General features: G+C 35.6%; 3 protein-coding genes across 3 annotated transcripts; 1 reads left to right on the top strand and 2 right to left on the bottom strand.

The window, feature by feature from the left end:
* Positions 1 to 14327: 14327 nt before the first annotated feature.
* Positions 14328 to 19078, top strand: LOC139846505 (serine protease SPPA, chloroplastic-like). Its single transcript, XM_071835989.1, has 14 exons — positions 14328 to 14546; positions 14630 to 14847; positions 15120 to 15303; positions 15411 to 15548; positions 15633 to 15803; positions 15906 to 16009; positions 16083 to 16150; positions 16229 to 16395; positions 17434 to 17503; positions 17572 to 17726; positions 17848 to 17950; positions 18040 to 18127; positions 18212 to 18355; positions 18809 to 19078. Exons 1-14 carry the CDS (start codon positions 14492 to 14494, stop codon positions 19025 to 19027), a joined length of 1884 nt encoding a protein of 627 aa, XP_071692090.1. The 5' UTR covers positions 14328 to 14491; the 3' UTR covers positions 19028 to 19078.
* Positions 19079 to 21045: 1967 nt separating this feature from the next.
* On the bottom strand, positions 21046 to 22947 carry LOC139847634 (UDP-glycosyltransferase 89B2-like). Its single transcript, XM_071837347.1, has one exon. The coding sequence runs from the start codon at positions 22856 to 22858 to the stop codon at positions 21461 to 21463; it is 1398 nt and encodes a 465-aa protein (XP_071693448.1). The 5' UTR covers positions 22859 to 22947; the 3' UTR covers positions 21046 to 21460.
* Positions 22948 to 24575: 1628 nt separating this feature from the next.
* LOC139848181 (UDP-glycosyltransferase 89B2-like) lies at positions 24576 to 26080 on the bottom strand. Its single transcript, XM_071837908.1, has one exon. It carries the CDS (start codon positions 26063 to 26065, stop codon positions 24668 to 24670), a length of 1398 nt encoding a protein of 465 aa, XP_071694009.1. The 5' UTR covers positions 26066 to 26080; the 3' UTR covers positions 24576 to 24667.
* Positions 26081 to 26342: the final 262 nt, after the last annotated feature.

The raw sequence follows: 26342 nt of genomic DNA, 5'->3' as shown, positions 1-26342 counted from the left end.
CCATATGCAAAGTATTACTCCGTACTAACTTACTGAACTTTATATTAATATATATATATATATATATATATATATATATATATATATATATATTGCATTACTCCGTACTAACTTATTGAACTTTATATATATATATATATATATATATATATATATATATATATATATATATATATATATATATATATATATATATATATATATATATATTAATAGTAGTTGATTAACCGCTATAAGGAGTTATTGATGAGGAAAAATATGAGTTTCTTAATATAAATGATAATATTAATAGCTTTTATTGAAATTTTATACGTTTCTTTCAAATGATTGTCATATATAGTTTTTTTTTCTGTTTATGATTATGATGATGTACATTAAAACCCGATCATATATTTATCGTAGATATTTATTCAAAACTAACTTATGAATTCAATGTATATCATTTCATCTTCATGCATTAAGTTTATAAAATTTTATTTTAACTATTTAATTTAATTGATTCATTTATTTTTGGACTAATTTTAATTTTATTTTACCTTTTCAATTGCCCAACTCTTTTTGAGAGAGACATCAAATTAGTTGTTCACTTATTTTTAGACTATTTAAAATTTTTTGCACTCTATTTACTATGAAGATTAAGCAAGTAATTGAAGAGCCATCATTAAAGTGAGATCGTTAACTATGAACATCCTTAATTCATGCAAAACAAAAACTACAGATAAGTCACGAAACACTCATAAATTTGGGCATACTGTAACATCCCGCATTTTTCCGTTAAATTATTTTAACGCCCGTCTTTTAATTTTAAATAATATCCTTCGTAACTAGATTCGTATCCCCCGTTAGCTAACATTCTTAATAATTTCGTTATTGGATTATAACGTCTCCCATACTTTCGTGAAATTCAAAATAATTCGTTCCGTTAATTCCCGTACCCGACTACAAACTTGAAGGACTAAACTTGCCAAAATACCAAAATGGTGACTAGGTCAAAGGAGTCAAACTCCATCCTCATCCATTCATTTTTCTATTTCTTTTTTCCTTTTTCTTTCATACTTCCACATTTTCTCTCAATCTTCAATCCAAAGATTCATCATCCAAATCAAATCGAGCAAGCATCAATCCAAACAAATTACATATTCGGAATCCTCTCATCTTCCTCTTCGATTCTATACCGATTTCATCAAGTTTGGGTAACTTTCTAAAATCACTAGATTTTGTGTTCTTGATGTTTTTAACTTATAAAGTTGCTAATTAGTGTCTATGGCTCAAGTCTAACATGAATATATGATTTATATGCTCGATTTTGTTATTTGAAGTAACTTGCATGAACTTGAAATTTAGTGTGTTTGATTTGATGATTTGGTTGTTTAAATGTTGTTAAATGTTGCAAGTTCATGTATTAAATGTGTTCCTAGCATCATTAGCTTCAATTTGATGTGTAGGTTGATTAAGAAAACTTCACTAACATGATTATTGATTTTTGTGAATTTTGGTTAGGCTTTGATAGACTTAAAATGAACTTTTGATGTTTTGAATGTCATGAAATGTTATTAGTAAGTGTTTGATTGTATCGTATGTTTAATTACCTTCGAAACGGCGTATCATACATGTAAATTGGTTGCCCGAATCATCAAATGCGTTTTACAAACTTGAAGCTTTTGGTTATGAACGTTTATGGAACATTCGACGAGAGTTTGACTATTGTAAATGCTAGTTTTGATTGATGATATGTTCTTAGTTATGTCCTTTGTCAAAAGAGCTTTTCAACGACATAAGATGTGTGTTCTAAGCGTTTACGGTTTGTGATTTATGCAAAACCGAAATTTGGAAAAGACTTGAACTTTTGAAACTGACCAGGCACCAGACCACGTTCATTGTCTCGGCGCGGCGCCCCTGGTCGCGGCGCGGCATTTGCCGTGTTTGGCTTCTGACCTACTTTGTCAAATTTCGAAAAATGTTTGCTATGCTACGCACCTATGATTCACATGTAACTTGTTCTAACATGCTTATATATGATTAATAACCTCAGGAAAATAGTTCGGGACCCGACCCGAACATGTTGACTTTTTCGTTGACTTTGACCCGACCAAGTTTGACTTTTAATCAAACTTAACCGAATACTTATGCAACCTTTCTAACTTGTTTCTATACTTGTATCTTGCATGAAACTTGACAATTTAATTCACATGCTACATAATCGAGTCGTAACGAGCCATAGGACTAATTAAACAACTTTTACCAATCGTGTTTACCGTTATTGATACAACTTACTTGTTTAGGTCAAGACTAGCATTTGTTCTGTGCACAAATTCTTGTTGAAGTATCTTTTTACTCTTTCACTTGAGGTGAGATCATAGTCCCACTTTTACTCTTTTGAACTTACAATTGGGATGAGAAAACATAAACGTTTCTTTTTACTAAGTGAACACAAGTACAGGAAAACAAACATTCTACATACGAGTTTAGAACAAAATCCTCAATTCGATTATCATTAGTTACACTTGCCGGGTGTAAGCATGAACTTATGTTATGTGGATCCATATGGGTTTGACAAACCCTCATTCGGACGGTTCGCCACTGTCATATCGGATGAAATATATTTTCAAGAATCAGTGTATGTTCTAACACTATTGTGATGGGGTTCTATGGATGGAAAGTTAAGCACTGATAATTGGGTGCTCGTGACAACAATTTTTGGAATGGTTAACTATTATTGAAATGTTATAAATCTTGTGGTTCATTTGTATTTACTCACTTACTTACTTAAACCTATGATTTCACCAACATTTTCGTTGACAGATTTCTATATTTTTCTCAGGTCTTTGAACGATTTGTGATACATGCTTCCGCTCATTATTTTGATACTTGCATTGGATGTCGAGTATATGTGCATACATGGAGCGTCTTTTGACTTTATTTAAAACTGTGTCGCATAGGTTTCATTTGTACTTATAACTTTGTAACGTAACTTTTGGTTGAACCATTCTTGTAAACTTAGAAACAATCTTTACTTTTGAAATGAAGGCAACGCATTTTGGTCAAACATTATTTTAAAGACTTATGACAACGTAACGGGACCTAAGTAGTCGGCGCCGTCAATGACGATTTTGTCGGGTCGCTACAGATGGTATCAGAGCGTTGGTTGTAGGGATTTAGAATTCATTAGTGTCGACCCGAGTCATAGGGTACATTAGTGAATCTAGACTATAACCGGCATATAGACTTGAAGTAGGAATTACTTGACTACTTGTGCATTTATACTCGAACTCTTTTATTCACATCTAACTCTTGTTCTACCTTAATCTCACATGGTTGATTTGATTGACATGCCACCTTGACTATATGAAATGATGCCGAATGCACATATGAATCAGGGTAATATAATTTCCGGGATTATATTACGGTGACTCATATGAACGTTCCGACATTATGACATAAAGAATTTAAGGAGAGATAAGGAAAAAAATTTCTCTTTATCTTGATTCCATATCACGATTAGTATTATTGATAATACTAATTAACGGTATTCTTTTGTCATGAAGGAACGATGGCTCACCAAGGTCAACACAATACCCCTCCCGAAACTCTCGAACAAGCTCTTCAACGAATGATAGCCACCGCCGTGGGAGAGGCCGTGGCCGGTCACTTCTCCAACAACAACAACAATCATGGGGCCGGTAATTCAAACGGGGGGTGCTCCTACAAAAACTTCATGAAGTACAACCCTCCCACTTTCGATGGAACCGGGGGACCGGTTGCTCTCACCCGATGGTTCGAACAAACAGAAGCCGTTTTTAGCATAATCGGATGTCGGGACCAAGATAAGGTCAAGTTTTCCACCCTCACTCTCACCGGTATTGCCCTCTCATGGTGGAACACGTATGTACAATCGATGGGTATCAATGAAGTTCTTACACTCTCTTGGACCGAATTAAGAGAAAGAATGATCACCGAATACTTCCCGCGCGAAGAGACTCGAAGGCTCGAACAGGGGCCAAGAAATTTAAAAATAGCCTGAGATGACCTCGAAGCTTATAATCAACGGTTTGCCGAACTAACCTCAATTTGTCCAAACCTCCGGGTTCCCGGGCCCCAAGGAGTTGAGTTTTACATGGATGGCCTCCCAAAGAGCATTCCACATGGGGTAATGCCATTAAGACCTGCCGACCTACAAGAGGCTGTGATGATAGCCCGCCGATTTATAAAAACGGTGGATGAAATTGAAGCGCCGGCACCAACGGCCGAGGCCCAACCGGTTAACAACAAAAGAAAACATGAAGCCTCTCCATCAAGCAACCACAACCACAACGACTCCACCAAGAAGCCTTTCACCCCCGGCGGCAGGAAAATATTATGCCGAAACACGACCTTTTTGCAACACGTGCCACAAACATCATTATGGAAAATGTGGTAAACCATTTTGCATCAAGTGTCAAAGAAGTGGCCATGTGGCCCATGGTTGTAAAGGTGCTGCCCCCGTCGCTAAAAAGGTGCCCAGTGCACGTAGAAGGAGTGCTTGTTTCGAATGTGGACAACTGGGTCATTTTAAGAATGCATGTCCCAAGAAGAACGCCAACCCCAATGTACGCGAATGAGCTTTCAACATTAACACCTAAGATGCCCGGAATGACAATTAGTTACGGGTACGTTTCTTCTCAACGACTCTTATGTTTCATGTTTATCCGATTCCGGTATCGATAAATGTTTTGTATCCAAGGCTTTGGAGCCTACTCTTTGCACTTCACCCCTCCCCCTAGATATTACTTACGCCATTCAAGTGACCAACGGAAAATCATTGCGTACCGATAAATTTTATCGGAGGGTGTACGTTAAACTTATTGGCTGGATAATTTGAATTTTGACTTGATACCTATAGAACTAGGGAGCTCAAAACCTATTCGTTAAGAAGAAAATGATTCCTTACATGAGTATGGATTAACGTGAACTAAATAATTTCCGGTTGAGAACCGATATCCTCTTCCCCGTATCAACAACCTCTTGAACCGTTACAAGGATTTCGCGTGTATTTTAAATTCGACCTTCATGCTGGTTATCATCAATTGAGGGTTAAGGGAGACAATGCCTCCTAAACCGCTTTCCGAACTCGCTACGATAGTTATAATTTTCTTTTAATATCATTCAGTTTAACTAAGGCTCCGTCCGTATTCATAGACCTCCTGAACCGCGTATGCAAACTTATCTAGACAAATCCATTATCGTATTTACAAATGATGCCTAAACCTATTCAGGTAAACAAGAAAACGAACAACGTCTCCGTCTTACGCTCGAACTCTCGAGAAAGGAGCAACTTTATACCGAATTCTCCAAGTGAGAATTTTGGTTAAACGAAGTTCAAATCCTAGACCATGTTGTTAGTGGTCAAGGTATTACAATAAATCTCGCAATCGAAGCCCCACGAAATCAGGAAACCCTCACAACTCTGACTTGTATTCGTAAAATCTTAGATCTCTCCGGTTATTACCGTAGATTCATTTTCGACTTTTTTTCGTGTTGCTCGTCCTTTAACCCCGTTAACTCACCGAGGAAAGAATTAAACCTCTCCGTGTACAAACTTTGAACGCGATTATTCACACCAACCTTACTAGCTAAATTCGTGTAGCACAATGGAATTCAAATATGGAAATATTTCTACTTAAATGCCTGAAAGGCATACTCTCTCGACTCGAAATCAAGGAAACTGAAATTCGTTATTTTGCACGAAGAATTTGAATACTTATTTATGGATCCGATCAATCTTCTTGTCATCACGTACCACGATACATAACTCTGCTATTTCACTATGACCGTCTGATATTACTGGGACCCAAGATGACACACAATCCAAGGATACATCCTTCTCCTTTGACTTATCGCTCTTATGCTTCTGATATGGCCAACCACTACTCTACTCCGAACTATACAACTACGTGTACTATCTCGTTTTCCCACCAAGTCTCAACATTTGACCACTAGATGCACTACATGGTTACCTCAAGGTGTGAATTCATCCTATTCTAAGTTCTCATTTCACTCCTGTCTTTTCGCTCGCACTTCCGTATAAGGAAACTTTTTATAAAATTTCTCAATGGAGAGAGAAACTCTTCACATTATATTAGTATTCGCCACGAGGGTGAATAGTCCTAACAAACATTTTCGAAAATCGATAGATCTTCCGCGGAGCGGACCTCTTGAGAGACGAAACCTGTTCAAACGTGTTTTAAAGAAAATTCTAGTTCGGCACGGCGTGCCATCTCCATTAAAATTTCAGATCGGGATACTCGTCTCACTTCTAAATTCGGGATGCCTTACAAGGAACCTCGGGGACCCGTCCAAACATGAGTACTGCGTATCATCCACAAACCAGCAGACTAAACAAACGTACGATTCAAATCTTGAAAAGACATGTTACAAACTTGTATTGTTGCCTTTAGTTGTCTCCTCTCACAACAGTAGTTACCACTCGTATATTAACGCCACACCTTTCAAAACCTTACATCACCACAAGTGTTGTTCTCCTATTTCGCTGAACCGAAGTAGGTGATAAGCAAATCATCAGATTCGAAATCATTTAAGAAATAACCGTTGAGATAATTCAAGTCCGAGAAGGGCTCAAGACGACTTGTAATCACCAAAGGAGTTATACCGAGGTTAGATGAAAACCTCTCAAGTTCAAAGTTAGTAGCCGTGTAATATTGAAAAACCGCACCTCAGAAAGGTGTAATCCATTTCGGGAAATTGAGGAAAGTTATATCCGCAATATTGATCCTTTTGAAATCTTGGGGCGTATTGGAACCGCTTCCTATCGTTTAGGTCTCCTGACTCAATTAAGTTTCCGTTTACCTTACATTCCATGTAACAAACTTAGAGACGTGTCCTGCGGAACAGGAACGAGCTATCCTTCCAGATAAATTCACTATCGATGACAACTCCTCTTCGTAGAAAAACCGGTTGAAATTGTGGATCGTAAAACCAAGCCTTAATACATCCCGAATGTCAAAGTTCATGAGAATGCCCAAGGACGTATCTTCACTTATTCATAGCATTGACAACGCAAGGTCTCAAGGAAGAGACATCGACTATTGCTTCCAACTAAATTTCGGGACGAAATTTCTTTTAAGGTGTAGGTAATGTAACATCCCGCATTTTTCCGTTAAATTATTTTAACGCCCGTCTTTTTATTTTAAATAATATCCTTCGTAACTAGATTCGTATCCCCCGTTAGCTAACATTCTTAATAATTTCGTTATTGGATTATAACGTCTCCCGTACTTTCGTGAAATTCAAAATAATTCGTTCGGTTAATTCTCGCACCCGACTACAAACTTGAAGGACTAAACTTGCCAAAATGCCAAAATGGTGACTAGGTCAAAGGAGTCAAACTCCATCCTCATCCATTCATTTTTCTATTTCCTTTTTCCTTTTTCCTTTTTCTTTCATACTTCCACATTTTCTCTCAATCTTCAATCCAAAGATTCATCATCCAAATCAAATCGAGCAAGCATCAATCCAAACAAATTACATATTCGGAATCCTCCCATCTTCCTCTTCGATTCCATACCGATTTCATCAAGTTTGGGTAACTTTCTAAAATCACTAGATTTTGTGTTCTTGATGTTTTTAACTTATAAAGTTGTTAATTAGTGTCTATGGCTCAAGTCTAACATGAATATATGATTTATATGCTCGATTTTGTTATTTGAAGTAACTTGCATGAACTTGAAATTTGGTGTGTTTGATTTGATGATTTGGTTGTTTAAATGTTGTTAAATGTTGCAAGTTCATGTATTAAATGTGTTCCTAGCATCATTAGCTTCAATTTGATGTGTAGGTTGATTAAGAAAACTTCACTAACATGATTATTGATTTTTGTGAATTTTGGTTAGGGTTTGATAGACTTAAAACGAACTTTTGATGTTTTGAATGCCATGAAATGTTATTAGTAAGAATTTGATTGTATCGTATGTTTAATTACCTTCGAAAAGGCGTATCATACATGTAAATTGGTTGCCCGAATCATGAAATGCGTTTTACAAACTTGAAGCTTTTGGTTATGAACGTTTATGGAACATTCGACGAGAGTTTGACTATTGTAAATGCTAGTTTTGATTGATGATATGTTCTTAGTTGTGTCCTTTGTCAAAAGAGCTTTTCAACGACATAAGATGCGTGTTCTAAGCGTTTACGGTTTGTGATTTATGCAAAATTGAAGTTTGGAAAAGACTTGAACTTTTGAAACTGACCAGGCACCAGACCACGTTCATTGTCGCGGCGCGACATTTGCCGTGTTTGGCTTCTGACCTACTTTGTCAAATTTCGAAAATTTTTTGCTATGCTACGCACCTCCAATTCACATGTAACTTGTTCTAACATGCTTATATATGATTAATAACCTCAGGAAAATAGTTCGGGACCCGACCCGAACATGTTGACTTTTTCGTTGACTTTGACCCGACCAAGTTTGACTTTTAATCAAACTTAACCGAATACTTATGCAACCTTTCTAACTTGTTTCTATACTTTATCTTGCATGAAACTTGACAATTTGATTCACATGCTATATAATCGAGTCGTAACGAGCCATAGGACTAATTGAACAACTTTGACCAATCGTGTTTACCGTTATTGATACAACTTACTTGTTTAGGTCAAGACTAGCATTTGTTCTGTGCACAAATTCTTGTTGAAGTATCTTTTTACTCTTGCACTCGAGCTGAGATCATAGTCCCACTTTTACTCTTTTGAACTTACAATTGGGATGAGAAAACATAAACGTTTCTTTTTACTAAGTGAACACAAGTACAGGAAAACAAACATTCTACATACGAGTTTAGAACAAAATTCTCAATTCGATTATCATTAGTTACACTTGTCGGGTGTAAGTGTGAACTTATGTTATGTGGATCCATATGGGTTTGACAAACCCTCATTCGGACAGTTCGCCACCGTCATATCGGATGAAATATATTTTCGAGAATCAGTGTATGTTCTAACACTATTGTGATGGGGTTCTATGGATGGAAAGTTAAGCATTGATAATTGGGTGCTCGTGACAACAATTTTTGGAATGGTTAACTATTATTGAAATGTTATAAATCTTGTGGTTCATTTGTATTTACTCACTTACTTACTTAAACCTATGATTTCACCAACGTTTTCGTTGACAGATTTCTATGTTTTTCTCAGGTCTTTGAACGATTTGTGATACATGCTTCCGCTCATTATTTTGATACTTGCATTGGATGTCGAGTATATGTGCATACATGGAGCGTCTTTTGACTTTATTTAAAACTGTGTCGCATAGGTTTCATTTGTACTTATAACTTTGTAACGTAACTTTTGGTTGAACCATTCTTGTAAACTTAGAAATAATCTTTACTTTTGAAATGAAGGCGACGCATTTGGTCAAACGTTATTTTAAAGACTTATGACCACGTAACGGGACCTAAGTAGTCGGCGCCGTCAATGACGATTTTGTCGGGTCGCTACACATACTACAATAATTATTTATAAAATTATTATTTCTAACAACATAAAGTAATTCGTAGTTTATAATATACAAAAAGGAAACACTCGAAAACATGCAAAACACTTGTAGTAGGATTTCATAATATGTGAAGAAACATTAACATTTACGGATTATAACACCATAGCGAAATGTGTCAAAAGGAGATTAAAGATGAGCAAAACAAACATGTAGATGGCATAAGAGTGAAACATCATTTTTTAACAAACTAAATTTTTATTGGTCTATAGTCAATCAAATTGTAGAAAACTATTTACAACAATTTTATTACTTCCCTAGTGTAAACTTAATAAGTGACATGTATAACATATCATTCGATGATAAAAATTGTGGACGCTCTTGTAAACCTGCAAAACATAAACATGTAAAAAAAGTTAGATTCAATCATTTTACAACATACAATTATGATCTTTTTATTTTATTACAACTTTACTACATTATCATCTATCATTTCGTATATGATAACTAATCACAATTACACTAAATCAAAATTATTTCTTTTTTATAATAAATAATATCAACAATAATAATATGGTTCTTATTATCATACTTAATATAATATAATTATTATATTAAGTATATATATACACACACGATTGTTACTTGACTTTTAATATATTATCTACATAACTAAAATACAAATGTTGATAATATTAAAATGAAATGTAAGAAAACATACCATTTACTTAGCTATAAAATGAATTGTACAAAAAATTATACATATATAAATGAACTCTAAAGAATTATCATAAAAGATAAACAATTACAAAATTTGATGAAAAACATTATATGAACAACAATAACATCATAATGAAGTGATATTGCAATATAAATTCGATGTTATGTGATTGATAAAATCAACATAAAAAGAGCAAAGCGACTTACAAAAAAATGATGATGACGATTTACATACAGAAGATAAACAATTACAAAAATTGAAAGAAAAACATTATATGAACAACAATAACATCATAATGAAGTGATATTTCAATATATATTCGATATTATGTGCTTGATAAAATCAACATAAATGAGCAAAGCAACTTACAAAAATGATGATGATGAATTACATTTGCAAAATGTGAGTAATATGAAGATGAAAAGTAAGTATTTATAAGAAAAAAACTAACAAATCAAGAAAAATGAAAGGATTAGAGAGAATGAGGCATTTAATTTAAGGAAATAGAAACTTTTTTAGTTATTGCTATTATTTAAGACATAACTTTATTAATACTAATCTTATTTAAGACATAACTTTAATATTAACCTTATTTAAGACATAACTTTATTAATATATGGTAATAGTAATTCACATTATGTAGATTTTTTTTTTTTTTACTTTTTACCATTATTAAATACTTATTGTGTAGTTACTTACATAAAATAAAGCAAAGCAACTTACAAAAATGATAATGATGAATTACATTTGCAAAATGTGAGTAATATGAAGATGAAAAGTGAGTATTTATAAGGAAAAAAGTAACAATTCAAGGAAAATGAAAGGATTGGAGAGAATGAGGCATTTACTTTAAGAAAAATGAAACAATTTTAGTTATTGCTATTATTTAAGACATAACTTTATTAATATTAATCTTATTTAAGACATAACTTTATTAATATATAGTAATTCACATTATGTAGATATTATTTTTTTTTTTACTTTTTACCATTATTAAATACTTAATGTGTAGTTACTTTTTTACTTTTTATTATTATTCATAAAAAAACCATACATATAAAAACCAAATACTTATAATTTATTGAGTATTTATTGTGCATAATTATGACTCAAGGAGTCACTATTTAGTTAGATATAGATATACGCAATTAATGCAACACTTCAATGAATATTTCCATTAGACGAACTCTTTTCAACAAAATGACATGACACACGAGCATATTAACTAATATCAGAAAGTATTTTTTTTTTGAAGGGCAAATTTATATAAAAAAATGAACTAGCAAGAAGCTAGAAAATACAACGAAAAACAAAAAAACTAACTAACACGACTCCAACTCCACACACGACCTCACGGACAATAATCCAAAAACTACAACACGAAAAGAAAATTCCAACTCCACACACGACCCGAATAAGCCTTAAAACCGAAAGACTCGAACATAAACCCTACAATCCATATCCAAAATCAAAACCGATAAAACACATTCAACGATCCGAGTAGACGATCTTCAAAACAATACCATCGACGATCGCAATGGCCTCTATGAATCCGAATCTGAGCAAGAGCAACAACGTGAGCATGAGGATACACAAGCACCATCGTCTATATCCTCATCGTCCTCCATTAGCCTATTGAGTGTATACCGTTGATACCACTTAATTTCATCCCGATGTTTTTTACGAATCAAATGATTTTTTCTTTTAATAAAATTGAAAAAATGATGTTTATCTATCAATTCAATCTTCCTCTTACGACGAAACCTAGACCATGAGTAATCCTTAGAAACTCCAATTGTTTTAAATTCATTAAAATCAAATGAATCACTCCTTTTAATACCTGTTGGCCTATTAAAAACCCTCCCATCAAACTTTACTTTTTCAAAAACCTCAGGCCCATTAATTACATTCTCCACAGGATCAAAAAGATCATTCGTATTAACCTTATCTTTAACCACTGTATCCTCAAAAATAGGAGTATTTTCAAATTTTGAAGAAACATCATCGACACCACCTCCATGCGCATGGGAAACCGCAATGGAGTCTCGAGATGCAAACCCAACAAAGCTTAAATTGAACTTCAGACAAGTAAAATTTATAGAAATTTGATTCTACTATTTTCATGTCGTCTCACAATTTTTAATATTGATTATTTTTTATTTTTATAACATACTTATTGGCCGGAGGTTCATTCGGAAGCAATCTCCCTATCCGTAGAAGATTGAGAGGGAGAACTTTCTCTACTTTTGAGGTGTTATCACTCTAGGTGGAAAAATGACTTTTCTTTATTATATGATGGGGGAATGATTTATTATATAATAGGGGAATAATTGTCTACATTAGGGATGACATCGGGTCGGGTTTAGGTAATCTCGGACCTGAACCCGATTAAGAAACCCCGCCCCAAACCCGGCCCGAAACCCGTCGGGTCCCTATTTACTTACATACTATCGAGTTTCGGGTTTCCCCACGGGTAAACGGGTATACCCGATTAGTCATTTGGTATCTATTTTTCAATGAGTTACCAAATCAAAATATCGAAAAATAACTTAACTACTTCATGCTTAAGGTATTATAAAATATCACATACAAAATGTTGATTGAAAAGTTTCTAGAATACTCAAATCCACAAAATATATAAAATATCACATCTTGAAAACTTGTTGTATATGATTATAATGAATAAAATTATACTCGTTTTCAAAACAAATAAGAGAAATCTTTCATATATTAACAATATAATACTAATACTAAACTTTTACATAAAAATTATTATTAAAATTTCTTTGGGCCAGGTATACGGGTATGCGGGTCGGGTATACGGGTCAGGTATACGGGTCGAGTATACGGGTTTGTATCCAAAACCATACCTGAACCCGAACCCGGAAGTTTTTTTGTAACCATCCCCATATCCGGCACATGACCCGACGGACTCGGGTCACTCCCGGCCCAATTATAACGGGTTTCGGGTTTCCCATCGGGTACGGGTCATTTTGCCATCCCTAGTCTACATCTTACCTCCCCTACCCCATTTTGGTTGAATTGGGTTTTGTTGTTGTTATCTCGTTTATATTTCTATTCTAATTTAACTAGTCTAGCTCTTTTATAATTATTAGAATTTTGAAACCTTGTGATGTAGCTCATGTGGTAGTGGCTTGCATTTCTTAACGAGAGGTCATGAGTTTGACTCCCGTGGGTGCAACATTGCACACAAGGTTGTCCATAAACCCTTTAATTCCACGCAAGGGTGTCTTTTGCACCTCTCTTAACGAGAGGTCATGAGTTCGACTCCCGTGGGATGCAACATTGCATACAAGGTTGCCCATTAACCCTCGAATTCCACTCAAGGTGTCTTTCGCACATCGCGTTGTGGGGGGAGGGCCGTTTTACCGCCCATGCTTTCGGATTGGGTCGGGTTTCCTCCTGGGCAGTAGTTGAAGGCGGGTTATGCAACTGCGGAAAATGAACGTGTGAATGGTTTAGTCCTCTGAGTAATCCCAAACTAATATTAAAAAAAATTTAATTTTTGAATTTTCATTCTAAAAAACTACTACCTCCGTCTCATTCCAATAGTCCAGTATTCCATTTTGGGTTGTCTCAAATTAATAGTCCACTTCCATAAATAGAAAGGAAAGAAGATATTTCATTGGTGGATCTAGAGAGAGAAGATATTTCATTGGTGGAGAAATGAAGTTAGTGGGATTTTCTAAAACTGCGTATTTTTTGTCTGTGGACTATTGAAATGAGACGGAGGGAGTAATATAATTAAATTAAGTTTTTAAACTAGCCATTAATTATTAATCTATTGTGAGAAAATCATTACAAATCAAGACTCACTCTAGTCAACACCATATCTTCTCGGGAATTGATTCTCACACACTATTTTTTGATCTATATACACCTAATTATCTATTTTGCCCTTAATTATATTTACAATAATAATATAAGTTGAACTAATATAAGTATATTTTTATCCAAAAGTGGTTTACCTCTCTATTTTCTCACTATAACCAGTTAATTATAAATAAATAAAGCGGTAGCTATTATTAAAGACCATATATATCATTGTCTTGTTACCTATTACCTATTATTATCTAAGAGTATTAAATAAGAAGAAAAAACCAACGTAGACAACCAAGGATGAACATAGGAAATTATCCAATCACTAAAAAGTCTTCTTTTATTGAATTCTAAATTCAAATTGACTTGACCTTTACATAGACTTCACCTCTTTAATTACAATCAATGGAACACAATTAATCAACATTATCTAATTGCAACAACAGATGTCTATGGCTTCATCATCATCAACTGAGATACTGGAATCACATATCACAACAAGTAAGTATCCTTCATCTTGTTTAATTTCATCATACTTGCTTAATCACCCTGTTTTTTGAATATAACTATATTAAAAATCTCAGGTGATATCAAAACTGATGATGTTTCATTAGAAAATCATGACCATAAAGGTGATCACAAGTCTGAAATGTGTAGGGATAATGCTAAGTATCCTAGTGGTGAATTTAAGTTTAAAAATCGAGGTCTTTCAAAAAGATTTGGGGTGAAGTTACGCACGATGATTGATTGTTTCCATCGTGTTCCCATGGGCACTGTTTTGAATATCAAGTTGCGCGGCAAGGTTTTCTTTTTCTTATTAGTATAACTTTTTTTTGAACAGTCACCCAGGGAAAAAAAGTGGTGTCCATGAAACGAACCTGTATATTAAATCTTATTAGTGTAATAATTAGTTTATATTTATATATGTTAGTATATATTGCTCATTTTCGGGCGGTGCTGACTCCCCTTTCCCGGGTAGCCTATATAAGGAAAACCTTATCCGTTTGATTAATGAATGTTACAAAAATTATTTTGTATGACAGGCATTTAAAATTTTCATGTTGCCGATTTCAGATATCTGATCAGGTGAAGAGTCGTTTCTCTTCGGGTTTATCATTGCCTCAAATATGTGAGAATTTCATAAAGGCTGCATATGATCCGCGTATATCTGGTGTATATCTGCATATTGAAACCTTGAAATGTGGATGGGGTAAAACTGACGAAATTCGTAGGCACATATTGGATTTTAAGAAGTCAGGTAGCATTGTAAATTATAATCAATCGATATATCATGTATTTGTTTGCATTTGACACATGAATTTCTAACTGCCATATTTTGATATTAACCCTGAGAGTTCACTACAGGAAAATTTGTCATTGCGTATGCACCTGTATGGGAAGAAAAGGAATATTACCTTGGTTGCGCGTGTGATGAGCTGTACGCCCCACCAAGTGCTTACTTTTCGTTATATGGTTTAACTCGGCAAGCGACATTTCTTGGAGGTTCGTTGAAATATTACATTTTAAATCAAGGTTTCGATGCAGTGTTTTGTTTACATATTAATCTAAACTTTGGTGTACATAAAGGTGTACTTGAGAAAGTAGGTATTGAACCACAAGTAGAAAGAATCGGAAAATACAAGAGTGCTGGTGATCAACTAACTCGCAAGAATATATCCGAAGAAAACCGTGAGGTGCTTACTAAAGTGTTGGATAACATCTATGAGAATTGGGTTGATACAGTTTCTCAATCCAGAGGTGTCCTTTTTTTTTTTTTTTTTTTTTTTTTGTATATATATAGCTTTTTGCTAGTCTTGATGTATCAAAGTTTACACATAGATTTGTTTGTTTAATATACAGGAAAGAAAAAGCAAGAAATTGAGAGTTTTATTGATGAAGGAGTTTACCAAGTAAACAAGTTGAAAGAAGATGGATGGATAACAGATGTAAAATACGACGATGAGGTATTATACACGATTTTAGTGGTTATGGTTACACATGTCTTTGTTTTTTGATAAATGTTTGTTTTTTTTTTAGGTTACATCCATGTTGAAGAAACGGTTGAACATTGCAGAGAAGAAAAAGCTTCCGCTTGTTGCTTACAAGTAATGATCTCGGGTAAAATCTTGTTATAATACGGTCTTGCATATAACTCATGGACTAATTTATAATGATTGTTTCAGGAAATACTCAAAAGTTAGTAAATGGACATTGGGGTTATCTGGTGGCAAGGATAAAATTGCGGTGATTAGAGCCTCTGGTAGCATCGGTCGTGTACAAGGATCATTTCTTTTGCCTAGTTTTGGCATTATATCTGAAAAGTTTATCGAAAAGATTCGCAAAGTAAGAGGTACGTAGGGTATTATATATTTTTCTAATTATCGTTTTGTTTCATCATTATATATGTTGGTAATTTTAGTGTCATCTAACAATCATTTTAGATAGTTGTGATTTTTTTTTTGAACGGCAAGCTTGCATCAGTCCGGACCGAAGCCTAGTCATCATTTGCAGATACACACGCGTTCGGGCAGGAAACCCGAACCATATTACAGGGATCCGAACCTTAAACCATCCCGAGGGGCAGGCGGGTCGGATCTGGGTCCTGAATAGGTCGGTAAAACCTTCCCAGGGGCAACCCGGCTTATGGTAAGTAAGCCTACCACGGGTATTTTTAAAGAGTGGGATTCGAAATTAAAAGCAAGGTTATTAAGAAGTTGTAGTTAATAGCGGGTTTGCAAAGTGTGGAGTGCACGCACCGTAAGAGTTAACTTGATACTGTCACAAAAATAACGGGTTGAGGGGCACCGCCCGACTCAAACGGTATTTAATTATACCTGTATAATAAAAAGTTGCTTCCAAACCAACTTTCCTGCCAAAAATACCAAATGGTATTTCCCGTAAAAAAAATGAGACATTTTTTACCGCCAAAAGTTACACTCTTACTGATATTAGCCGAATTTCGAATGCATCAACTGGGATATTGCTTTCATTTCGAATATACATAAAAACACACATATTTCCTTAAAATCTAATTTGTGATTTCATTGCAGAAAACATAAACAGTAGTTCTTTTTTTTTGAAAGGCAAGTTGTTGGAATCGAATACTCTCATTTGTCACGCACACGCGCTTTCGGGCAGGAAACCCGAACCACATTACAGGGATCCGAACCTTATACCATCCCGAGGGGCAGGCGGTCGGACCTGGGTCCTGAATACGGGTCGGTAAAACCTTCCCCGGGGCAGTTCGGCTTTCAGGAAATAAATCCCACGAATATTTTTAAGGGGAGGGACTCGAACTTGAGACTGTGATCACGATTAAGAAATCGTTCCAGATTATCAAAGTCAACCCTCTTTTCTAACATTAGATACTTGCATTATTTAATTTCAGAGTCGAAAAGGTATAAAGCTGTTATTATTCGAATTGATAGCCCTGGAGGTGATTGTCTTGCTTCTGACTTGTAAGTTTTTTTTTTTGCTTCATTTCTTTTGTTTTTAGCCAAAACAAAGATACAATCTTATTGTGCAGGATGTGGAGGGAAATCAGTCTGTTAGCTGAATCTAAACCAGTTGTTGCGTCGATGGCTGACATGGCAGCTAGCGGAGGATATTACATGGCCATGGCAGCCAATACCATAGTTGCAGAGAATCTTACTTTGACCGGGTCAATTGGTGTTGTGAAAAGTATATATTACATTATTAAAACTAGTTTAAGTTATGAATTAATTTTGTGGTACATTTTTAAATCTTTAAAAAACTTCATTATTAATTTAGGCATCATTAATCACTATTTTTGTTGTTGTAGGTAAGTTCAATTATGAGAAGCTATACGAAAAGATTGGTTACAACAAGGAAATAATTTCAAAGGGACGATATGCTGAGATAAATGCTTCTCATCGGTCGTTCAGGTATGGTGATGTTTTGTTGATTTGATTTTCATTACTACAATTCAATTTATTTCACTTTTTTTTTTTTTCCTGATTCGGACCTCTTGCAGGCCAGATGAACAGAAACTCTTTGTTGAATCTGCTCAGCTTATTTATAAACAGTTTCGTGATAAGGCTGCAAGTTCAAGATCAATGAGTGTATGTTTGCAATTTATTATATATATTTAATAATGTAGTTACTTGTTCAATTACACGATTAGTAATTAAGTTTATATATTGCAGGTTGATAAGATGGAGGAGATCGCTCAAGGAAGGGTATGGACCGGTAATGATGCTGTGTCACGGGGTTTAGTTGATGCAATTGGAGGGTTCTCGCGGGCTGTTGCTATAGCAAAACACAAGGCTAATATACCTCAAGAAAAAAAGGTTGGTTTCTGTTAGAGGAAATAGTTGGTCAAACGGATTGGGACCGGGTCAAGTGGGTAATATTATTAAGGTCAGTTTGGGTTGCCTGAGCATTGTTGTCCAATTCAATGTTTTTATTTCTAAATCATTGTAGCAAAAAGGTTTATAGATTAATGGGTCAAAACAGGTTTGGGTTGACCCGCCAACGTTTATATTTCTGAATCTAACGATCATTATTGTCGAAAACATGAATAAAATTTTCTTACTGAAATGGTTAAAGAAACTGGAATAAGAGGTTGTAAGCCTTTTAAATACATTTGTTTATAAACAACTATATACTTGCTTGACCCATTAATCCATTATCAATGAAATAGAACCCTAGTTGATCTGTTTCATATAAATAATGCGGCCACCTTTATTAAACAACATTAAGCCAAATATGTGTGTTTTAACGATATTGCTGATTGTATTCAGGTTACTCTGGTTGAGTTGTCAAAACCATCACTATCTTTACTAAAAGTCCTACTTAGCGTGGGCAGTTCAGCAATCGGATTAGAGAATTTGCAGAATGGTTTGGCTTCAAGTGAAGGCGTGCAAGCCCGTATGGATGGAACCATGTTTCAAGAATCAGAAGGATTTTCGCTTAAGGACCCTATTTTCAATTTGCTAAAAGACTGCATAACATCTATTTGATCTCATAAGCTTATACATTTTGATAAGTGCCATTCAGTTATTTATTAAGCATCTTGATGTCAAGATCAATGTGGCCCATTTTGATGTCTATGTTTGTTGTATTTACTTTTAATCCCAAAATCATAAGTCAATATTTATTCAGAACAAAAATTAATGCAAATTTGGCATGTAACAATGGTTGTTTATATAACATTATTATAGAAATATTGCCTCTGGGTGTGTAACCTGATTAGTAAGGGCATTGGACTCATACAATAACATAATTGGCCCGAGTTCGACGTTCTCAAACAATGTTGCGCCTTGCCTCCGGTTCGGCTTGCTTTACCTCTCACGTGTTGGACATGAGACTGTTTAGCGTGGGCTGGTTAAGGCTTCCAGAACAAAATAATTTTTTGCAATAATACATAACAAAATTTTGGCTAAACAAGTAAAAATAAAAAATAAAATATGTATGTATAAGATAATACATATTCATAGTATTTGTGAAATTTTTATAAAATGGTCTTTTAACCCAATAATACGAATTAGGCCCAAACTCATTTCGGCCCAATCGCTTCTTCTCTGCCTAACTATGCACGTATAAATACGCAGTTCAAACAATTGCCCTAATTTGTTCTGCAAAACCCTAGCGTCACAACAAATTTCAGCTTCCAGCAAAATCAACGATTTCTGATCAAATTAACGATGTCATACGACGACGTAGAGATCGAAGATATGGAATGGAACGAGGAGCTTAAAGCGTACACGTATCCATGTCCTTGTGGTGATTTATTTCAGATTACAAAAGATGAATTGAAGATCGGTGAAGAAATCGCTCGGTGCCCTAGCTGTTCTCTGTATATCACCGTAATTTATAATATGGAAGACTTTATTGATCAGAAATCGAAGACTAAAATTGAACCAACGAAACAACAACCTGTAGCTGTTGCTTAAACAAAATAATTTGCATGCTATGAATTTTTGAATTGGTTATAATCATTAATCGAGCTTATAATTTATTAATGGAATCAGTTTGAAACTTTTATGTAATTTTTTTGGTGTATGAATTGTCTAAAGTTGCAGTTACTGAATTGACTATGATATATACATGTTGAGATTACTGTATACTGTTATCTGTGTTATGTAGCTTAAAGATATCGTGTGAATGTGTGATCTGTTTACTTATTTTACATGATGTTTAATTGTAACACTTTTAATTTTTAGATTGTTATATGGGAAAAGGATTGCTAAACGGATTGACCAACAAGTAATTTTCTATAAACTGAGGATACAGAGTTGCTAATTCTGAAGGTAAACTGAAAACATTGTTAGACTCTTTTGTATTTGTGATCAGTGATCTCAGAATAGCAAATGTATCCAATTCCTTTATAGATGTTGCTTCTTAAACTTCCTTAGTTGCTGCTTGGTTTAGCATTTTAACTATACCTCGCTCGGCTATATCATTATAGAGTGACTCGTCTAACAACCTAGCTGATTCTGTTGAATTAGAAATGCTCAGTTTCATACACAGTTAGTCGCAAACGAGCCAACAGCCATGACTCTATCCAGAGCCTAATGTCAAGTTCCATCCATGGTACTGAGCTCGAGTGCATGTGTGAATGCACTCTCCCGTCTCACAAAGCATATATATATACAACATAGTCGTCATGCTTTTAGTCCAACTGCTTGAGCAGGGCATGAAGTGGCACTGCACTTGCACACCATGTACGGAACAACCTATTGTCCATATTCATCGTGAGGTTACGGCCTCACGGCCCAAACCCGATCGCAGCCCGTTTGTTTCTTTACTTCTTCACATAAGCAATATGAACACCTTCCATGTGTCGTTTGAGACTATTTATGCCTAAATTGTTTGACAAATCTAAATCAATCTGTATAAGCATTACTTTTTTTTTTTTGAAAAAATGAATACTCGTATAAAAAGCGAGGTCGTTTTCCAAAGAGAAATCTCCTCAACATGGAATGCAAAAGGACATGGGAAAACGGGGAAGCTTGCACCTAAATCTACACAAAAACTATCTATAAACGAGCTTCTCTAACATCCCGAAAAAAACTACAAACTAATCTAACAAAAACAAAGAAAAAACATGGAAATACAAGGAAAAGAAAACATGGAAATACAAGGAAAAAACAAGACAAAGAACATAAGACGGACTACAACAATCAACCTCGAAGACCCGCCATTTTCAATTTTCCATCAACCGTATCTTTCAAAAAATTCTTCCCGGACCAATTCTCAATCAAAATTCTTCCCAGGCCGATTTTCAAACAGAATTTTATCGGACCGATTATCAATCTTATAAGCATTACTTGTAGCTAAAAGACGTTAAACTTTAAAGATCGAATAGAGGTTTGACAATTTCATATAGGAACATATATCTAAAAAAGTTATTTTTGTCATCATTCGCTTAGTACATGTTCAATTCTATGATCTTAGAGCTCTGATAAAAGGTTAACGAACATGTTCAAATCGCTTATCGAAGTTCCCTCTTTCACTGCCTTGTTAGCTTCTCGACTTAGTTCCTTGACTTTAACTCTCTCCGATGTATAATCACCTAGTGACTCGTCTAACAACCGAGCCAACTCATTTGTGTCAGGAACAATCTCGGGCCCACCTTCGCAAACTCGTTTCCCAACACCCAATTGATCAACTAGTAACATAGCATTTGCAAATTGGTCAGCACCCATTGGCCACGTCAACATCATTACACCAGCAGCAACACCTTCTAGTGTTGAGTTCCACCCACAATGAGTCACAAACGACCCCAAAGCCCGATGTCTCAATATCGCCAATTGTGGGGCCCAACCTTTGATTATAAACCCTCGACCCATCATCCGATCTTCAAACCCACTTGGAATGAAGCTCGAACCACTTTCCTTCACACACAGGATAAAATCAACTTTACTAAGCTCGATTGCACTTGCTAATACAATCATTTGCTTTTCACTTAACGTAAATCGGCTTCCAAAACATATATATACTACCGAGTCATCAACCTTTTTGTCTAACCATGTTAAAAGGTCATGAGGTGGCACTGTGCTGGGCCCACCACGTCCAGCGCTACCAATGAGGCCATGTTCATCTGGAAGTAATGGGCCAACGGCCCATACCCGGTTATGGCCCATTTGTTTCTTCACATGGTCAATATAAACCTTTTCCATCCCTTCAAATGTGTTGTAAACAACACCCCAACTTTTCATATTAGCCATCATTCCATCCCTAAAGAATTCGAAACCCGAATCTCCCTTATCGTAATCACGCCACAGTTGTGACATCTGCCACAACCTAAATTCGGGCGAGTTAGGAATATCCGATAAACAAATCGAGTAGTTTTCATCTCCATCAACATATTGTGCTTTAATCTCCGCCACATCACGCCACAAACTTTGAATAATGGAAAGACCAAAAGCACCCGAAGGCGAAAAAACCACACGTCGAATACCTAAATGTAATGCAAGATCATTGGTCCATCCAAGAAAAAAGTCTGAAACAATGGCGACTGGAGGCGAATGGTGTGATTCAAACCATTTAACAATCGGATCGAATAGTTTTCGGGTTGCAATCATTCTGGAAATAAGGGAATGGGTTGAGGATCGGTTGATTTCAGGTTCGAGTTCGGGTTCAGGATCGGGGAAGTGGAGTTTGTGTAGGGACGTGGGGTGTGAGGATTGGAGAGTGTCGAGAAGCGAAAGGTTAGCGGTGGTGATGACGATGGTGACGGTGATGCCGCGGCGGAGGAGTAGGTCGGTCAGGTCGAGTAACGGGATAATGTGGCCGGAGATAGGAAACGGGTACACTAGTAAATGTGTGTTATTGGTTAAGTGTGACATTTGTTAAATTTTGATTGATGGTTGTGAAGTTATGATGTTGAGAACATTAGATAAATATTTATAGAGAAAAAACGGACAGTTTTGTTATAAAGTATTTAGAGAATTAGAATTTAAAAATCAGGTATGACTTATGAGAGTGTAATTGTATATTTGTGTATGATTATATGGTAAGAAACTTGAAATGACATCATGGCTTACGCTGTTTTGGTTAAACGTAGGGAAAACGGACACGATTTTGGAGGAAAAAGACAGAAATTAGTGGAACCATTTGTCGTCTCATGCGATGGATGTATTTTGGTTCTGGTTGGATATGATTAAAGTGGTAATACATAAACGGTCGGTTAGTCTAGATTTAAAAAAAAAAAAATTACCAACAGACCAATGTATTATAAAATATTATAGTGTACATTTTTTAAATATATATATATATATATATATATATATATATATATATATATATATATATATTTAAGAAAACTCACACATTTAATACGAATTTATTCATGGACATATAAAGGTTAACTATGAAGATTGAACTATCAACCTCTTAATCTAAGCATACACGTATTCGTGTCCTTGTGGTGATTTGTTTCAGATTACAAAAGATGAGTTGAAGATCGGTGAAGAAATCGCTCGGTGCCCTAGCTGTTCTCTGTATATCACCGTAATTTATAATATGGAAGACTTTATTGATCAGAAATCGAAGACTAAAATTGAACCGACGAAACAACATCCTGTAGCTGTTGCTTAAACAAAATTATTTTTATGCTAATTTTCTTTTGTATTGGTTAAAATTATTAATTGAGCTTATTATTTATTAATGGAATCAAGTTTTATACTTATTATTATGTTATTTTTCTGCTGAATGAATTGTGTGAACTTTCAGTTACTGATTTGAAGATGAGATAATATACATTTTGAGAGTTACTTGACTGTTATCTGTCTTATGTAGCTTAATGATATTGTGTCATTTGTTTACATATTTTACATACGGAAAAAAAAACGCTTAACAAATGTCATTATACTAAATTACTAATAGAAACTTTTCTATAAACGGATATAAAGTTGCTAATTCTGAAGGTAAACTAGGTAAAAAGATTGCTAGACTCTTTTGTATTTGTGATTAGTGATTTCAGAATAGCAAATATCAATTCCTTTATATATATTGCTTCTTAAACTGCCTTGGTTGCTGCTTGGTTTAGCTTTTTAACTTTAACTAGCTCGGGTATGTCATTATTGAGTGACTCGTCTAACAACCTAGCTGATTCTGTTGAATTAGGAATGCTCAGTTTCATACACAGTCACAAACGACCCCACAGCCCGATGTCTCCATCCACAGGCTAATGTCGAGTTCCATTCATGTTACTGAGCTCGTGTGCATGTGTTAATGCACTCATTTGCTTCTCGCTTAACTTCTCGTCTCACAAAGTATATATATACAATAGAATCACGCTTTTCGTCTAACTACTTGAGCAGGTCATGAATTGGCACTGCACTTGCCCACCACATACGGAACAACCTACTGGGCCATATTCATCATGATGTTACGCGCTCACGGCATAAACCTGATCACAGCCAGTTTGTTTCTTGACTTCTTCACATAAGCAATATAAACACCTTCCATGTGTTTTCGAGACAATTTATGCCTAATTTGTTTGACAAATTTAAATCTGTATAAGCATCACTTGTAGCTAAAAGACGTTAAACCTTTAAGGTCGAATAGAGGTTTGACAATTTCATCTAGGAACATATATCTAAACAAAGTCATTTTTGTCATCATTCACTTGGTACATGTTCAATTCTATGATCTTAGAGCTCGGATAAAAGGTTAACGAACATGTTTAAATCGCTTATCGAAGTTCCCTCTTTCACTGCCTTGTTAGCTTCTCGACTTAGTTCCTTGACTTTAACTCTCTCTGATGTATAATCACCTAGTGACTCGTCTAACAACCGAGCCAACTCAATTGTATCAGGAACAATCTCTGGCCCACCTTCACAAACTCGTTTCCCAACACCCAATTGATCAACTAGTAACATAGCATTTGCAAATTGGTCAGCACCCATTGGCCACGTCAACATCATTACACCAGCGGCAACACCTTCTAGTGTCGAGTTCCACCCACAATGAGTCACAAACGACCCCACAGCCCGATGTCTCAATATCGCCAACTGTGGGGCCCAACCTTTGATTATAAACCCTCGACCCATCATCCGATCTTCAAACCCACTTGGAATGACGCTCAAACCACTTTCCTTCACACACAAGACAAAATTAACTTTACTAAGCTCGAGTGCACTTGCTAATACACTCATTTGTTTCTCGCTTAACGTAAATCGGCTTCCAAAACATATATATACGACCGAGTCATCAACCTTTTTGTCTAACCATGTTAAAAGGTCATGAGGTGGCACTGCGCTGGACCCACCACGTACAACACTACCAACTGGGTCATGTTCATCAGGAAGTAATGGGCCAACGGCCCATACCCGATCATGGCCCATTTGTTTCTTCACATGGTCAATATAAACATTTTCCATCCCTTCAAATGTGTTGTAAACAACACCCCAACTTTTCATATTAGCCATCATTCCTTCCCTAAAGAATTCGAAACCCGAATCTCCCTTATCATAATCACGCCACAGTTGTGACATCTGCCACAACCTAAATTCGGGCGAGTTAGGAATATCCGATAAACAAATCGAGTAGTTTTCATCTCCATCAACATTTTGTGCTTTAATCTCCGCTACATCACGCCACAGACTTTGAAAAATGGAAAGACCAAGAGCACCCGAAGGCGAAAAAACCACACGTCGAATACCTAAATGTAATGCAAGATCATTAGTCCATCCAAGAAAAAAGTCTGAAACAATGGCGACAGGTGGCGAATGGTGTGATTCAAACCATTTAACAAGTGGATCGAATAGTTTCCGGGTTGCAATTAGTCTGGAAATAATGGAATGGGTAGAGGATGGGTTGATTTTAGGTTCGGGTTCGGGTTCGGGTTCGGGGAAGTGAAGTTTGTTTAGGGACGTGGGATGTGAGGATTGGAGAGTGTCGAGAAGCGAAAGGTTTGCGGTGTTGATGACGACGGTGACGGTGATGCCGCGGCGGAGGAGTAGGTCGGTCAGGTCGAGTAACGGGATTATGTGGCCGGAGCTAGGAAACGGGTACACTAGTAAATGTGTGTTATTGGTTAAGTGTGACATTTGTTAAAATTTGGTTGATGGTTGTCAAGGTATGATGTTGAGAACATTAGATGAGATAAATATTTATAGCTTAAAAACGGACGGTTTTGTTATAAAGTATTTAGAGAATTAGAATTTAAAATTAAGGTACGAGTGTGTATGATTATAGTAAGAAACATGAAATGACATCATGGCTTACGCTGTTTTGGTTAAAGGTAGGGAAAACTTACCCCATTTTGGAGGAAAAAGACAGAAATTAGTGGAACCATTTGTCGTTTCATGCGATGGCTCTATTTTG

Source organism: Rutidosis leptorrhynchoides, chromosome 5 (assembly GCF_046630445.1).
Source record: "Rutidosis leptorrhynchoides isolate AG116_Rl617_1_P2 chromosome 5, CSIRO_AGI_Rlap_v1, whole genome shotgun sequence".
NCBI lineage: Eukaryota > Viridiplantae > Streptophyta > Magnoliopsida > Asterales > Asteraceae > Rutidosis > Rutidosis leptorrhynchoides.
The sequence above is the reverse complement of the archived record's forward strand: the minus strand, read 5'-3'. Positions and strand labels throughout refer to the sequence as shown.

Bases quoted from the DNA above. Each gene is read 5' to 3' on its own strand.
- LOC139847634 (XM_071837347.1), bottom strand. From the start codon at position 22,858: ATGTCACACTTAACCAATAACACACATTTACTAGTGTACCCGTTTCCT.
- LOC139846505 (XM_071835989.1), top strand. From the start codon at position 14,492: ATGTCTATGGCTTCATCATCATCAACTGAGATACTGGAATCACATATC. The intron at 15,549-15,632 runs GTTCGTTGAAAT...GTGTACATAAAG, and splicing joins GCAAGCGACATTTCTTGGAG to GTGTACTTGAGAAAGTAGGT. The intron at 16,396-17,433 runs GTACGTAGGGTA...ATTTAATTTCAG, and splicing joins AAAGATTCGCAAAGTAAGAG to AGTCGAAAAGGTATAAAGCT.
- LOC139848181 (XM_071837908.1), bottom strand. From the start codon at position 26,065: ATGTCACACTTAACCAATAACACACATTTACTAGTGTACCCGTTTCCT.